At 37.3% G+C, this 18,034-nt stretch overlaps 1 protein-coding gene across 2 annotated transcripts in view; it reads right to left on the minus strand.

The window, feature by feature from the left end:
- Positions 1-18,034, minus strand: part of HCN1 (hyperpolarization activated cyclic nucleotide gated potassium channel 1) — a 319,704-nt gene that overhangs the window by 145,606 nt on the left and 156,064 nt on the right. For both annotated transcript variants that reach the window (XM_038403929.2, XM_043515024.1), the window contains exon 3: positions 7,862-8,023. In XM_038403929.2, coding sequence (XP_038259857.1) covers positions 7,862-8,023 — 162 coding nt within the window. The remainder of the gene's footprint in view (positions 1-7,861; positions 8,024-18,034) is intronic.

The following is an 18,034-nucleotide window of genomic DNA, read 5'->3' on the forward strand; positions in this document are numbered from 1 at the left end:
CACAAAAACAACAAATATTGTACTTCTGCAATAGTATATAATGTTTGATCAAACATTTGGAACTGAGCAGGCTACAAAAGATCTTTGTTTGATACGGTTTTTGGAGGGGGCTCAGAGTATATTCTCCAGAATGATGAAGGGTGGAAAGAACCCTTTTTTGCAGGTGGCAGGCTAGCAGATTTCTTTTGAACAGTTATTTTACTGCTGCTTTGGTTCTGGAGTAAACTTTGTTGTCTGATAAGGGGGCTTGAGTTTTGTTTAGTCATCTTTTTATTTAAATCAAATAGATAAATAAAATATTGTTTATTATACTTGTGCTGGCTCGGTAACACAAATATAAATGCAATATATTCACACAAAAGTGTTCTTAATGCATTTATTTTTATCTTAGACAAGGGAGAAAATAAAACCAATGTGAAATGGCACAATATGGCAGAGGAGTTACAACAAGGAGGCAAAACATAGATGATATATATCGGTAGGAAGCACTTACAAAATGCAAAGGGAGATGTCCTGGAAGATAAAATTATATTACTAGGGAAGAGTCTTAAATCGTAAGTCTCCACAATAACCTTCTGTGAAATGCTCCTGATTCAGTACATAGGAATGGACAAATAGAGTTTGTCGATTAAAAGTGGTGTTGAGAAGATGATTTTAACTTTATTTAACTCTTAGGAGAGGTGAGCATAGTATCCATCTTAACAAAAAGGGCATGAGACAACTGGCAATTAAAATGAAGGGTTTTTTGGAAGATTGTAGAAAAAGTCAGTGGATGTTGAGGACATCTCATATTAACAAATGAATTTTTCTAGGATAAATAGGAATAAAAAGTGACAATATAGACATCAATTATAGTTGGAATAGGAAAAAAACATAGAGCTGAACAAAGACTTGACCACGCTCATAAATATCCATAACATTCAAATAAAAAAGAAGCGTCTATATATGGTACCAATCTGAAACACTTTGAAAAAAAACATAAGTGATTTGGAATTCCGTGTTTTAGAAGGTGAAGTCATAGTGGTGGAAATGAGATTGATGTGGCACTCTGTTCCTCAAAGCAGCATACTGGAACCCCCATATTCACCTCTGTCATAGAATCATGACATATTTCATATTAAGCATGCCATGTAAGATATCATATGAAAGGTCATGATCTGCTGAAATCCATTGTCCTGTCCAAATATGTATATTGTTAATATGTGTGAAGTTATGAGATTTTGTTATTGAAATACGTTGTAAGGGTTTGCCAGTGACAACAAAGGAGGTGAATTACTCCCAGGATGATGTTAAGCAACCATTAATCAGAAGGAGAGTTGTAAATCAAGGGATTTATAATGCCATAAGAGGGCTGCACAAGCATCACACAATGGGGGACTGCCCCAACTCTGTGATTCAGCAAAGCCGACCAGGACATGTCTGTGCTGATATTTTCCAGGCACAAGGACTGAAGGTATAAAACAAGGAACAGTGGCACCATGTCTTGGCCTTTCTTCTCCCCCACCTACGTTGGAAATAATAAGAATGCTGGGAAGACAAAGACTTAAACTGAGTAGGCTGGTCCCAGGTTTAAAAATAGAAACCTGTGTATTAAGAACTATAACATTCAGTGGGGTGAGAAAACTGCTTGATCTAAATACTGCCCAGTGTAATAAGGTTCAAGATTTAGACCCTGTGCTTATCTTTTATTGTCTTTGGTAACTACCTCTGATCTTTTGTGCCTACCACTTATAATTATCTAAAATCTATCTTTCTGTAGTTAATAAAACTGTTTTATGTTTTACCTAAAACAGTATGTTTTGGTTGAAGTGTTTGGGAAATCTCAGTTTAGTTTATAAAGGCTTGCATATGTCCTCTCCACATTGAGGGAGGGGTGGACTGGGTAATAAACACACACTGGTCAGGTTTCTGACCAGGCCAAGACTGTACAATTCTGGGGTGCAAGGCTGGGGAGCTGGGGAGAACTGGCTGCTGCCTTTCTCTTTGTGATTCATGAGTGGCTCAGGGAACATTCATGCAATCTAGTTGGGTATGGGTCTCCATATGCTGTTATGCTGAGTGATAGCAGTGCCGGAAGGTGCTTGCTGCTTGTCACTAGCAAAGCATTCTGAGAGACGGTCCAGGCTAGAGAGTTAAGAGGGCACAACAGTACCCCGGGGATGCCATCACAGTTGATTTTGTTTTCCCCTCCCGCAAAGGGAATAAGAATCATTATGGATAACTTAGATTATACAAATACCAGCAAAAGGTTGAGTGCTCAGTAATGGTCTCTATAACCAGAGGTGGAATAGGGATTTGTGGGGCCCTGGGCCAGAGCAAGTGAGGGACCCTCCCCATCCCTTCTGCCTGAAGTTCAGAAAAGCTAAATATAGTGTTGCTGACTGACAGTTGGCCAGCGTGTTGTGGCCGGATTCCCTGCTGAGCCAATGGTGGACCACTCTGCCACTGTTAGGGCCCTATCACAAGTGCGGTGCTTGTCATTAAAAAGTCAAAATTTACCAACAATTATCACACAGCAGAATGTGAAATACCAATGTTATTTTCTATTCTTTGTATAACTGTGGTAACTCTTGGAATTTCTTTTTCCAGTTTAATGGCCGATCACTATGACACTGATTCTAGAAGTCCTAGACCAAAGATAGATTGGCTGTTGAACTTTTAACTAGATAAATTATTCACAACAGCAGTACCTTCTTTCATTTGTTCTATCTATTGCCATATTGGCAACCAGTGCAACCTCTTCCTTATATATGCTTTTATTTTCTTAATAGAAAATGAGTATCATCTCTTATTTCAAATGACAGGTATTGTCAGCTGGTCACCCAGTGCTTCCTAACCAATATATTACTTGCTGATTTTCTTTGTTGAGAAAATAGCATTGGATTTTATATTTTGATTGCCCACTGAGACAATGAGCTTTTTGTTGGATGCAGAGTTGCTATTTTTGCTGTTATAACATCCACTATATTTCTCTCTCTCTCTTCATTATTTACATCATGTTCATCACCATGGTACCTAAGACCTAACAGAGATTATGTAATGTATACAGGCAGATCCTTGTTTCCATCTTTGTTACCGTTATCTTTACTGTCACCACCACAACCAGCAGTCATTTTCTTTAGCATGATATATACACATATTATGCACATCAATACCCATACACCACACATTAAAAGAACAGTAACATTACAAAGTCAAGCACTCAAAAGTTTGGAAATGCCAGAATTAATTACATCTTAATCCAGCCCCCTTGTGATAGTCTTTCATTTCCTGTCTCCTGCAACAATTCCCCTGACCTAGTGATGTCTATTCTCCATCCCTAGCTCCTTGTTCCAAGTTCCATTCTTCTCAAACCAACTCTCCACTCCTCAGTCTGTCACCTAGCCAAGGCAGACTTAGTTGTCTACTCTAGGCTCCCCATATGAGTCTTCTTTGCCCAGCCAGTCCTCATTCTTCCCTCCCAGCTCCTCTCAGTTGTCTCTCCCTTCCATGCTGGCTTGCTAGTTGTTCTCCCACATGCTGCCCATTTCTCTCCTTCCCCAGTCTCCTCATCCAATCTTGTTCACCCCACTAAGCATACACAACTCCTCCCTGGCTCCTAGTCCCAGTGTATTTGCCTAGCCAGTCTCAGTTCTTCCCGGTCCCATTCCTCCCACACTCAGTCTCAGCTACAGTCTCCTTGTTCAACTAGTCCCAGTTTTCCTCTAGTTTTGCCTCTGATTTCAGTCTTCCCTCCCAACTGGCTCCAAGTATCATCCTCTGCTCCCATTACCCTCATCAGCTCCCAGTCTCCTTGGCCAATGAGTTACAGCCTCCCTTCTCCCTCAGATCCTCTGGCTTCCTTGCCCAGTCAGTCCCAGTCTTCCCTCCTGCCTCTTTACCTAACCATTCCCAGTCTTCCCTCTCCCACCCAACCCCCCGCCTCCAGTCACAGTTTCCCTCTGAATCTCTCACTGCTGTCTCAGCTGTGGACATGAAGCCTGGTGAATCTACTCCTTCCCCGTTCCCAGTCACACAGAGGAGCTGTGAGGGGATGGAGAATGTTCAGTGAGGATAAACTTTGGAGTTTGTACTTGCTAAACTCTTAAGTCTCTACTGACCATGTGTAAATTGAATTTTTTCAAAGGCTTATAAATTAGCTAAATTCCAGTGGATTCCTGGAGATGGCAAAAGGCACAAAGGCCACTCCTTTGCCATATTACAAGTCCCCTGACCGTCTCAAAGAAAATACCATCCACATTCTTTTTACCTTTAAAAATAATAATAATAAAAATAAAACATTTCCCTCATTCTCAGAAATGGCTGAACCATTTTGGCTGTAACTTTCCAAAAAAGTTCAGCCTGAGGAAGACACAAATGGAATCCTAACAATGGTAATGCTCCATTACAGATTCATGGATGATGATGAGGAGGAGGAAATACTTTCCATTCCAACAATAATTAAGAAGAATGTTAAACAGCAGCTACTAAAGATAGAAGTTTTTAAATTGGCAGGTCCAGACAATGGGCATTCAAGCATTTTAAAAGAGTTGGCAGAGGAGCTCTCTGGACCACTAATGTTGCATATTCAATAAGTCTTGGAATAAGGGTTGGGGGGGGAGAAATTTCTGGAAGAAAGCTAATATTGTGACAATATATAAAAAAGGATATTTGGGACCGCTCAGATGATTATATGAATTTAAGAGTAACATTAATCCCAGGCAAAATAATAGAATGACTGATATGGGACTTGATTAATAAAGAATTAAAGGAAGGTAATATAATTAATGCCAATCAGCAATGGCTTATGCAAAGCAGATTTTGTCAAAACTAATTATCTTTTTAATGCAATTACAAGTTTGATTGATAATGGCAATTGTGTTGATGTCATATACATAGATTTCTGCATGACACTCTATCTGGTACCACAGAACATTTTGATTGAGAAACTAAAAGAATACAAAATCAACTTGGCACATTCCAAATTGATTTAAAAAACTGACTAGCTGGCTAACTGATAGATCTCAAAATGCAATTGTAAAGGAGGAATCATTGAGCAGGTGTGGCTCTATCTTGGGAAGCAGTGACTCTGAAAAGGACTTCTCAGGGTGGGGGGTAGGGGTTGGTGTCATGGTGGCTAATCAGCAGAATGTGAGCTCACAGAACAACGCTGTGACCAAAAGGTATAATGCAGTCCTTGGATGTATAAACAGGAAAATATTGAGTAGGAGTAGGGAGGTTATTTTACCTCTGTATTTGACTCTGTTGTGACTGCTTTTGGAATACTGTGTCCAGCTCTGAGGTCCACAATTCAAAAAGGATGTAGATAAATTGGAGAGGATTAAGAGAAGAGCCACGAGAATGATTAAAGATTTGGAAAACATGCCTCATTGTGATAGACTCATGCAGTCCAATCCCTTTAGTTTAATAAAGAGAAGGTTAAGGGATGATTGATCAACATTTATAAGTACTTAAGTGAGGAACAAAAATTTGATAATTGACTCTTCAATCTAGTCAACAAAGTTATAACAAGATACAAGGATTGGAAGTTGAATCTAGTCAAATTCAGACTAGAAATAAGGTGTACATTTTTAACATTGAGGGTACTTAACCATTAGAACAACAATTAGTGCAAGAGTTGTGGTGAATTCTCCATTACATATAATTTTAAAATCAAGGTTGGATGTTTATCTAAAAGATATGCTCTAGTTGAAATAGGAATGAATGCAAGGAAGCTGTGGCCTGTGCTATACAGGAGGTCAGACGAGAAGATCATAATGGTCCCTTCTGGCCTTCTAATGTATGAACCCCCACAAGCAAAAACAATGGAAATAATGGGGAGAACAGAAGTAATCAAATCATGTGCTCTTAGGCTAATGAAGAATCAGTGGGACACCATCAAACCTGCTCATCCACTCACCCACAAAAGGCAGTAGTAGCAAGAGTCACCATTTTCTATAGAACAAATATACTAGCTGGCAGCTGCTCTCTTTAGAATGTTAATCAATTGTGGGTACAGCTACAGTAGAGATGGAGGTGTAATTTCCAGCTCAGGTGTACATACACCCACTAGCTCTCAATGAACTAGCAGTGCAGTTATGGAGGCGAGGTAGCAGGACAGTGTAATTTCCTGAGTAAATATATAGGGTCCCAGGAGAGAATGTATTCAAGGGGCACTTGGCCTGTCCTGCTGCCCATGCCAACAATGACACACTGATGTTTTTGAGTAGCAGCCTTGTTAGTCTGTATTCTACAAAAAGGAGTACTTGTGGCACTTTAGAGACTAACAAATTTATTTGAGCGTAAGCTTTCGTGATCTACAGCTCACTTCATCAGATGCATTCAGTGGAAAATACAGTGAGGAGATTTATATACAGAGAGAACATTATTGACACTAAAGGAATTTTTTTGTTTTGTTTTGCATTAAGTATCAGTAGAGTTACTGCTTTTAGATCTTAGGCTTTTTGGTTCAAATCCCAGCAGAGATATTCCTTGCTTAAACTCTTCCTTGGTGTTGTCTGTACCATCAACAAAATGAGACAGACACTGCCAAAAATTGTTCCATTTACTGGATGCATTCTCTTGACAATTTGCCCAGTTTCTGTGGCTTATCTATTTCTAAATGGGTTTTGTTTGTTTTTGTTTTTATTTTACCTCAATCACATTTCCTTGCACATATGCAATATTGTATTGTTCCACATAATAATAAGTAGTCCTAATGATGGAAACATATTAAACTGGGAAAAGTTTCATTTTAGCATCTTTTTAACAGATTTCCACGTATATCAACTATTCTTCATCATCTGAAGTCTTCAACACAAACACCACCAGCTCTTTGAAGCGGTCAGCCTTCAAGACTGTTATCAAAGCTGTGTGGCTCCATTTCTCTTACAACAGATGAGAAGTAACACAAATGCAGCCAAGTTCTGCCCTTGAACTAGCACTTTACACACACACACACACACACACACACACACACACACACACACCCTACCTTCCAGTGAAGTAAATCCTTAATTTTTCCTCACTGTTTGGAAAAAATTCCATGGAAATTTGGTCAGAGTAAAATGCTGAGGAAAAAACTGGAAAACAACTTCAGGATTTGGTTCAAAGGATATTGTATTCATGTAACTGAGGGCAAAACTGAACTAATAACACATTGGTAAAATGCCTTTTTAATAGACCTGGTGGGAAAATTTACTAAACCGTTTCCAGTTGAAAAATGCCAGTTTTTTGACAAAATGTTCATAGTTAAGATTTCTCAGGCCCAGGATGTTATTTTTGGTGAGTGAGAAGGAGAGTGCAAGAGCCCAGAACATAGAGGTACCTAGTGGTTAGGGCAGTTAGTTGGGATGCTGGATACTCTGTGCCTGCTATGCCCAATTCAAAGCATGGACTTGAACCTGCGTCACCCATATCCCAGGTGAGTAGAAGACCCAGGTTCAAGTCCCATCTCTCAATTAGACATGCTGTTTCTCACCTTCTCCTGTTGCTGCACTGGAACAAATTTTTGTAAAATGGAAATCTTTTCTGGCCAGCCGTACCTACTAGTCTTTTTAAAAGTTCATACTAAACTTCATCCAACTTTTTTCTCGGTAGTTTGCTGAGAGAGTGGGGATTGATAGATAAAGATGATTTTAAAACTGAAATATCTTCTGGTTTGGTCAGTCATGGAGAACAACTAGCTCTAGCTGTGATTCGGCAGTTCAGATTAAAAAAAAGTTAGTAGTCAGTCAACCAACAAAAGAAAAAGGCAATCTTAAATGTTATAATGTAGTGCAATGTATTACTATATACTTTTTCCCATTAAAAATTTTAACTAGCAGTTTTGACAATTTAGAAAAATATTTGAAAAACACAATGAAAAATGAACAATACTTACAACCATACCATTTAGGGACACCCAGCAATCTGGTGGGAAATCCTGAAGTAATGGTACTAAAAACTGAAGACAACCATCCCAGTGGCAAAGAAGTAGCATCATTCCAATTAGATTAAAGATTCTCACCACAGCACTGGCCAGATCATATGTCATATGGAAAATCTGGAGACAAAAATTACAAATTATTTAAGTTCTGAAATTCAGGTAATACAACATGAGATTTTTCTCATCCAAGCAAACTAAAGAAATGCAAGAAACACTGTTCCAGATTAGCAGCCGTGTTAGTCTGTATTTGCAAAAAGAAAAAGAGTACTTGTGGCACCTTAGAGACTAACCCATTTATTTGAGCATAAACTTCAATGAAGTGAGCTGTAGCTCACGAAAGCTTATGCTTAAATAAATTTGTTAGTCTCTAAGGTGCCACAAGTACTCCTTTTCTTTTTAAGAAACACTGTGATTTTCTTACCATACTTTGGGATTAATTTATTATATAAAATCATATCACCATATTCCACATATAATGCCAATATTTTGCACTTCTATAGTGCCTTTCATACATTCAGAGACTTTAAGGCCAGAAGGGACCATCATGATCATTTAGTCTGACCTCCTGCACATTGCAGGCCACAAAACCTCACCCACTCCTGTAATAGACTCAACCTCTGGCTGAGTTACTGAAGTCCTCAAATCATGTTTTAAAGATTTCACCTGAGGATCTTAAAATACTTAACAAATATTAATTATGCCTCACCAGTGAAAGTAGTTATTACTATTTCCATTTTACAGGTAAGCAGACTAAGACATAAAAATGCTAAGTGCCCAATGTCATGCAAAAGACAATGACAGAACAGAACAGATTGCATGAATCCTACCCCTTAGACTACTACAATACCTACAAGAGCACAATTCCCTAAATTTTCACCTTCATATATGGTGCACTGTGCAGTGAAGGAGAATCCAGATCTAAAAACTAGCTTTATATCTTTGTTTCATCGATTTAATCTAATGCCATATAATTTAATCTATATTAAGATACCTGTCAATGTAATATTTAAGCATCTTCAAATGAGAAATTTCACAAGAATTTTCCTTCAATCTTTCATAGTTGTTTTATGCTAATATATCTCTGTGTGTGTTCAGTCCCTTTTCAATATGTGCTAAATATAAATGAAGAAAATGAAGAGTATGAAACAGCCTTTAATCATATTGGGGTCATATTCCTGTATTCTTTGTTGATTTCACAATTCAGTACATAAAACACCTGCCCTACTATACCAAAATCATACAGATGGAAGTCTAGATTTCATGGTTATTAAACACTATAAATATTCCTAACATATTGCAATTTCCAAAACACCTGGACCAACTCATTATAATTTGGTGTGTTCAATTTGTCCCTTCATTGCTGGACAAAAATGATTGTATCTGCATTGTCCATTAAATGAAAAAAAAACCCTATATAAACAAATGCATGAGAACATGCAAATACGCCACATACATTTAACAGCTTATTAAGGGCAATTTTGCTGTACATAATTAGCATGTTCAGAAGCAGACACTTTGTTCACTGACATACAAAATAAGAATTATGTCCCACATCTAGAGGAAATATGTACACAGTATCTTAAAACATTTTCAGAACTATTAATATTTTATGTGAATCAATTTAGCTACTCCTGAAATGCAGCCAGCTCCAGGGTAAAATGTGCTACCTGTTTAACAGTGCACACCAACATTATCCAACAGTTCAGGTAAGATGAAGATTGCCCTGTCCATTCAAAATTTGAAGGGGGTTTTAAATAGAATATAATTTCCCATATGAAATTGAGTTAGGAAACCTGAGTCCTTACTGCTGAAAAAGGGCAACAGTTTCCCACAGCGACCCAGAATGAACTTTCCTGCAGGTGGAGATAGAGGGTAGCAAAGGAAAAGAAGAAAAAAGGATCTAACTTCTCTCAACAAAGACTGGAGGAGGGAACAGAAAGAGGGAAGACCATACAGTCCTCCAAAAATAAACTTCCTTTTGAGGGAGGGAAGAAAGAATAAAGATAATTTTACTGAGGATGATGAACAAATATGCCATGGGTTTAGCATGTGAAGAGAATCTATAGCAACATCATATTACAGACATTACACAAACACATTATGTACTGTTACACTGAATCTATGAATGCCATTGAAGCTCAGTTGAAACTATTTTTACTGAAGATCCTGTTGATTTTTACTCCAAATTATAACCTTTTACATGATACATTAAGAACCTCTTACTTGACATAGTAAGAAGTCAGACTACATAATCATTACATTCCTTGGTCCCTTCTGGCCTTAAAATTTGTGAATCAATTAAACTTACAAACCAAAGACAATGATTTTAAAAATTACCTCCATATTTGCACATGCAATTTTACATAGAATTTGCATGTGGAAGTTGTATAGGTAAACTGTTAAATATGTAAACTGAATGCACAGTTTCTATTACTTGCATGTGTAAATGAGTACAAATGAAATATTTTGAGACCAGATTAGGCACCTTCCAAAACATTGCTGATATTTTCTGTTAGATGGAATGTGCCCTACTTTAAAACTGAAAAATTATAGTGTATTTCTCAATCTAAAATCCAAAACTACTTAGGATATTCAAACACTTATCTAGATACTAATGTTATGTATAAAGTATTTTTATCTCAGCCATACTATTGTTAAAACATTTGTCCCAAGTCCCAGTTCTGATAGAAATGGGTGAGAGGTGCTTACAGCATTATTCGTAATGGCATGTGTTACCCAAATACCATTTCATTCCTGTCAAAACTCAAGCTCTGGTACTGGAAGTTCATGGAGAAATTACTGCAAATGGGAATAAACAAAAAATGGTTTTGCTGTTTAGAAATTTTAAATAAATAGAGATGCAATTGTTTATTTTGATTAAAAAGTTGTGGTTTTTTGTTGCATGGAATGCACCTAGAGACTAGGCAGGAAATGACTTTATTTAAAATAATTGACAGTAAATAATATGGAATATGTACAGTTGAGGAATGCCCCAAGCTGGGCTGCAATCGGGCAACTGTCTTTCTGTCGAGATACATTTACTGCAACCATAAACACTTCTGCAGTGAAATTCCAACCCTATTGAATTGGGAGCCTGGCCACTGACTCCAGAGGAGCTATGATTTCAGCCAGAGTACCTATTCTAGTTATGATAAACAAATCTGGGAAATGTAGTTAGTAGCAATACATGGTTTGCACATACTTTGCACCTTCACCCAGACTCTTCATATGTTGTACTAACATACATGGTAACATCCCTATTTTACAGCTGGAGATACTAAAGCAGAACATTAAGGGTTAGAAGTTTAGAAGAGCTCTGTCAGCAATTGGGCCATATTTTGAAAAGGAGCTTGGCTTTCATTTACACACCAAAGTAAGTGGTGAGATTTTCATTAAAAAAAAATCAATACATTGGGTGCTGAGTTTTTCAGAAAATTTGGTCAGAAATGTGACAATTGGAGTTGTCGCGTGTTGAGATCGAAATCTTCCCCTTTCTTAGATGCCTAAATGAGAGCATAGCTCTTCTGAAAGTATTGTCCTTATTGTTGGTGCTGAGCATTTGAAACCCTGGCCCGACGTGACTTTCCCAAACTCACACTGACAGAGCTGGGAACAAAATACTGATCTCCTAACTGTCATCCCTCTACTCTAAGCAAAGATGATTGTGCATGTACCCACTAGACATGAATGCATAAAAATTGATTAGTCAAAGCCATTTCACTTGGGCAAGTTCCACAGTTGGCATAGTTTTGGGCTGGGGAAGGGCCTGACAAGCAAAGCTCAGATCTTGATTTATGCTTTCCCAAAGTTTGGAGAAGTTTATTTGTGTGCACTTGATTCAGATCCATCTTTATTTTAGACCCTTTAAACTGGATATTACTCACTGAGGTGATGTGGGGAATATATAGGGAATGCATAACAAAGCAAGTGGATGATTGCACTACCAGGGAAATTTACATGAACTACTGTAGGGTACTAACATGACACCTACACTGTTACAGTAACAATAGTAGCATAAGGCAACATCAGCCCCTGGTTGCATGGAGAAACTGCTTGCTGATCCAATGTGACTCTTCCTATGAGCCACAAGGATTAGTATAAATAAGGAGCTATCACAAGGGAGGTTAAAATTTAAGCCTAGTAGCTGAGGCTCAAATCTTTGGGTTTTAGTGAGGGATTACGGTTGTGTCTGGGATTGTGTGTGCAAACTGGGAAACCATTAGTTTGGCTGGATTTGGCAAGGACTGTCCCAATGCCTATCCTGTAACAATGGCTGGCCTGAATAAAGTTTTGTCCTTTTGTCACCATTCAAGTATGTCTGTCTCTTCATTAGTGGTGTGCCTTTACAACAGTGATCATACATTATAAGAGCAATAGCACGTGTTGAAATTTTTATGTGAATCCACACTCCATAAGAAGAGTGAATAGTCAGTATGTGACACTGTAATCTTTCATTGTTTGTGAAAGCTTTCACTCAAGGAATGACTCCTGTATTTCTTAGCATTCAGGATCAGTATTACACATGCATTATTGTGTTCTCGATATTATTTAAATAGCTTAGTATAGTATATTAAATTAGTATTTCAACCATACTGTTTATCCATCCTATTTTAGCACTCCTATTCATACAGTTAGTGTTTACATATTCTATCATTATATAGTGCTTATTACAATATCTTTGTGCTGCACAAAATTACCTTATGAATATCAATGAAATAATAAAAATCCTCAAATCATCCAGTGCACATATTTGAATAAATTTTCAGTGAAAAATTGTTTTTAAATGAAAATGTACATGGACATTTTTTGTTTCTTTTGAAGTTTTCTGTGTGGTTTTGGGGTTTTTTTTGTTTTTTGATAGAGGTAAATAACAAAGAAATGTTCCGATTTGGGGATTCTTCCCATCTATTTTTCTCCCTTTCCCTCTTTTCTCAGTGGCAAGATGGAAACAAGTAAAAAAAGGGGGAGGAATGGTAAAGAAATAGGTGGAGGGAGAAAAACCCCAAAATTTTGGTTTTCAACTTTTTATTGAAAAATGCCTTGGTTTCCTATAATGTTTTGAAGAAAAAAATTAAAAAGTTTTCCAAACTTTCCTCCCAAATATTATATTTTGACAAGCTCTCCTGAAGCGAAACCTCCTGAAAAGGTCTATTTAAATAGACAAATTTCACAACATAACCTAAAGATCAAAAAATTCAGAATCTGAGCAAAAAAAGGGTGTAGTGCAAATTGCAGATTTAGAGAAGCCTTTATTGAAAACAACCTTCCATTGGGTCCTTCCTATGTATATGTTCGTGCTGCATGCCTCTGCACCCTGAAGGATCAATTATCAATGTAAAGCAGGTAGTGAGATGTGAGTTCTCAAAATACCTGGATCCCAAACTACTGAGGATTTTACAGAACATCACCTGAACTGTAATTTGAGTTTGTAAATGATCTAGAGACACAAAAAGAACAAAAAAACTTTGTACATGTGTTAAGCCCCTTTGACTACAATATGTCCACTGGCTTTAACACCACTACATTCAGTCATTGATAAACACTCCTTTGATATATTTTTCGCTAACAGAGCAAATAACCTATCTCAGAAATCTGTTATGTAACATTTTCTATTTACATAGTAGAACAATTGCCACACACTGAAGTAAATTAATAACCGTAACAATAATGCTTACTGGAAGACATTCTGGTACACATACAGGGTATCACAAAGTACTTTACAAACATTCATGAGTTAAGCCTCACCAAAACTCCTATGAGATGTATAAAATGGGGACAATAAAATTTATCTATAGGGTAACAGAGATACAGAAAGTTCAGAGAAATCAATAGTCTTTCCAATTTCAACCATTAGTGAATTGGCCAAACTGCAGCAAAAAAGGCATACCAGAGCCAGGAATAGGACTTAGGTCACCTAACTGGCATTTTGTGGGACAAAGTGTTTAAGCCAGATACTTTGACATTAGAAGAGACACTGTCAAGATAAAATTAATAGCTAAAGCTTTAAACCTTTGTACCTAAAGTTAGGCTACTAAATCCATACTCAGACATCTAAATATAAGTGGCCTGATTTTCATAAGTGCACTCCACCTAAAAATCCTGTATAAGTCAGTGAGAACTGCATGTACTGAAACCTCTGAAAGTCAGACCACTTTTATTTTGGTACTTAAACGTGGACTGAGGAGTCTCACTTCTGCACCAAGGTTTGAAAAAATTGGCCAATATATTTAAACTATTTTAACTAACACCACCTTAAATTACTAAAATAGGGAAAAAAATAAAATCTAATGTTTCTTCCATTGCTTTTCTTTCTTTGTTTACTATTTGCATTTAACTCTGATTAGACAAAGATACTACGTACTACTTCCAACCATTTGTCCATTTTGCTATCTGGCTTTTATGCACTAACAATGCTAAAACGTACAGTTTGAAAAAACTTCAGGAAACTGTTTACCTATAAAAATCTGTTTTTACTGATTTCTTAAAAATCAAAATAATTTTTATATTAATTTTATAACCTCTTTCCATAACATTTGAACCTGAAGTTTTTTCCCTAACCTAAACTGACAATGTCCCTTTAATTTAACATGGCTGAAATATAACCTTTGGGTGAATTCAGTTATGAACAATTTGGCAACACCTACTTGTTAAGAATAGAAATTTGCTACAAGAGTCAAAGAGCTTCCCTGATTATCTCAGTTTTCACTCACACTTTAGTAATGACTCTTTTCACTCCCATGTGTGGAGGAAAAAGCAGACTGCTGTCTTCTATATTTTCAATACAGTGCATACTCCAAAGTACAAAAATTCTAGTTCTGATTTTTCACTCAAGACAAAGAACTGTTGCAGTCCTAACTGCCAGCTCACTTCCTTAATGATTCTGGAGACGGGCTGTCATATTAAGTTAATAATATATCTATTGAACTCCATGTCAGGGAATGTAGACAGTTAATCCCTGCTGCTTTTGTGTGTTGATTTTCAGGTTGTTTTGGGTAAATGCCATTAACTCTTAGAGGAAGGCAAAAATCTGAGGAGTGCTTGGAAAATGTGTTACAAACTGTGATGCCAGGTAATTTTTTCAGATACTTCTTCCCTACAACCATTTTGTAGAACTGCTTTTTGTCAAGGGTGCTCAATATTGAAAGACTGGCACAATTGGCAACAGTATCTTTCTTTTAATTCTCAGATCATGATTTGCATCATGCTGCAGGCAACATGAGATGACACTTGAACTAAAGGAAACTACACACAGAGTATGAAATATTAAATAACCACTGTGGGCAGATCTGAAAAGTTGCCTGTGGACAGTGATTCCGAGAGTTTTCTGAAATCAATCTGAAGCTCAACAACAGAACATTAAAACAGACTGCATGGAATAAATATTAGTAATAAAAATTACATTCTTTTTGCTTCCTTCTCTGTATCAGTCTGAAATTACTGGTTTTATTCTTCAGAACAGCACATGGAGACAGACTGAAAACTGTAAGATCCAGAGTCTCCTATATGAGCTTACTTTTCATGTGGTCTCCAGCAAGATAATAGTTACATAGTGGCAAAGCTCCACAAGAAATAAAATAAAGTAAAAAGAGAGAGGGAGAGAGAATAAAGCCTTTCTTTTGGACACCATTTATACCAGCTTGAGGGGCCCATTTAAATCAATACAAGTTCTTTGGGATTCTCTTTGGGATTCATCAGGGGTTCTCAATCTTTTACTTTTGGAGTCCCTCCCCCCAAACATGCTATAAAAACTCCACAGCCCACTTGTGTCTCAATAACTGGTTTCTGCGCATAAAAGCCAGGGCCAGCATGAAGGGTTAGCAAGCTGGGCAATTGCCCCGGGCCCAGCAAGTCTAACATCTGTCCTGCTTGGCGGAACCTCTGAAACCTGGTCATGGCCCCCCAGGGAGCCCTGGAACTCTGGTGAAGAACCACTGCTCTACATTGTCATTTCATATATTCTGCACTACATATTCTAGATATTGATGCCTATAGGAATTCTCTGTAAAGATCAGTGAGACACTGTGGTCCTGATCCAACTTTTTGCGCAATCATTCCATTTGATCTCAGTGGGAAATAGACTGGCCTGATGAGTCTATGTATTTTGTAACCAATTACAACATTCTAAACTGAAACTATGTCTGGAAAAGTAGCCTGTGAATTCCTATTGATTGGAATGCTTGCATATGCCTAAATGTCCATTGTGTACTCAACTGAATCCTGATGTGTGTGGTTAATTTTATCATACCTATTTTATAGCTAATAATTTTGTAGTGGGGAAAGGTATACAACACTATTTAATCTAGTTATATTCAGAACTTTAAAATGCTGACAAGTATAACAATCTGCATTCAGAAAAGGAGTACTTGTGGCACCTTAGAGACTAACAAATTTATTTGAGCATAAGCTTTCCTGAGCTACAGCTCACGATCATCCGATGAAGTGAGCTGTAGCTCACGAAAGCTTATGCTCAAATAAATTTGTTAGTCTCTAAGGTGTCACAAGTACTTCTTTTCTTTTTGCGAATACAGACTAATACGGCTGCTACTCTGAAATCTGCATTCACTTTAGCTGACCTTGGAGGGAAACAGCAGAGTTTTAATAAACAGAACAAACTATTTTTAATCAAACATATCCAGAAAAAAGAGCTGAGAGCAGCCTATTTTACATGACCTTTTAAAATTACTTTCTAGATCTAGTCAATCTGACATTCAATTTATTACACAAGCCACACTTATTCCACTCCAAGGCATGTACAAATGGAAGCCAGTTTGTGAGTAGCAAAAGGAATTGCACCACCGCATATAAATGTGCCAGAGGTCTAAATCGTGGTTAAACATGAAAGCTATAATGCAACTAATTTTCTGGAGAAAGAATTAGGCCGGTGTTGGAAAGGTCTAGTATAGCTCAGAAAGCAAGCTTTATTCATCTGCGATATATATTTTATGAAGCAAATTATCCAGTGCTATGTGAATTAACTAACTTCTTCCACAAAGTCCAACAATTTCAAACCGCTGATGTCAGAAATACTGTTTCACAGCCAGGAAACCTACAAACAAACCCACAGCACTAAAATAGAAACACTCTCTAAATGCCTAGGACATTTTTGTCTTGTATGTTTCCTCTGCTTAGTTAGAGTCAGTGTTTCCTATGTGCTTGTGCCTGTGTGCGGTGGGTGGCGGGGAGCAAGGGTGAAAGGTGCTTCTTCCCATCATCCCACACAAAGGCCCAAGTCAATCGCAATGCTGGAGCAGGAAGGGTCAAGGACCATCCCTCTTTGTACTGTCCAGAAGAGTAGGCTGGGAACAACAGAGGAACAAGATACACCATCCCATGCACTCGCTCCATCCTGCAGCCAGGAGTTGTCCTACCAAAGGACAATCCTTCTCCAACCTCCTCCCAGGGCAGTGAAGCTCTGCATCACTATTTGCTCAGGGTTCTATCCAAATGGTACAATCTGGTCCTTAGCTTGAAAATTCCTAGGAGGAAGTGTCTTTCGTTATGTTTTGTACAGCACAGAGTTGACTACTGGCATTTTTAAAACATATTATATAATCATAACTGTCTTTTGTATAAACTTAATATCTGTTGGCAGACCCTCACTATGTATTGCCTAACTTCAAATACAAATAGTTCATTCTATGACTTCTGAAACGTGCATAAAAAATGTTACCAAAACCGTAACTTACTAATGCAAAAAAAACCAAAAAACCCAACCCCGACCCCCCACCCCACTTTAAAAAAACAAATAGTAGCCAGCAAAGCACAGAACTAAGTTAGACTTAGGGGCAGAAAAATCTCAAAAAATGTTTTATTTTAAAAATCTGCTTCCCCTCCTAAATTGTTCATTGTTCTGATAAGCAGAGTATTCTAATAACCTCTGTGAAAATGAAAGAGTGAAGGTACTATTAGTCCAAAATGTCTGTATACTATTATACATGAGATGTAGAAATATATCTCACAGTCATATTGGATTGATAAGTCTTTCATGGTTTCATTTTCATGAAAGGTATCACAAAACTATTTGATATATATTGTTAGAAAAATATTTGACAGTCACATATTTGCATAATATACATTATATCATTGATTTGATAGTACTGTCATTATTTCATTTTTGCAAAGGTTATT

Source organism: Dermochelys coriacea, chromosome 5, assembly GCF_009764565.3.
Source record: "Dermochelys coriacea isolate rDerCor1 chromosome 5, rDerCor1.pri.v4, whole genome shotgun sequence".
NCBI lineage: Eukaryota > Metazoa > Chordata > Testudines > Dermochelyidae > Dermochelys > Dermochelys coriacea.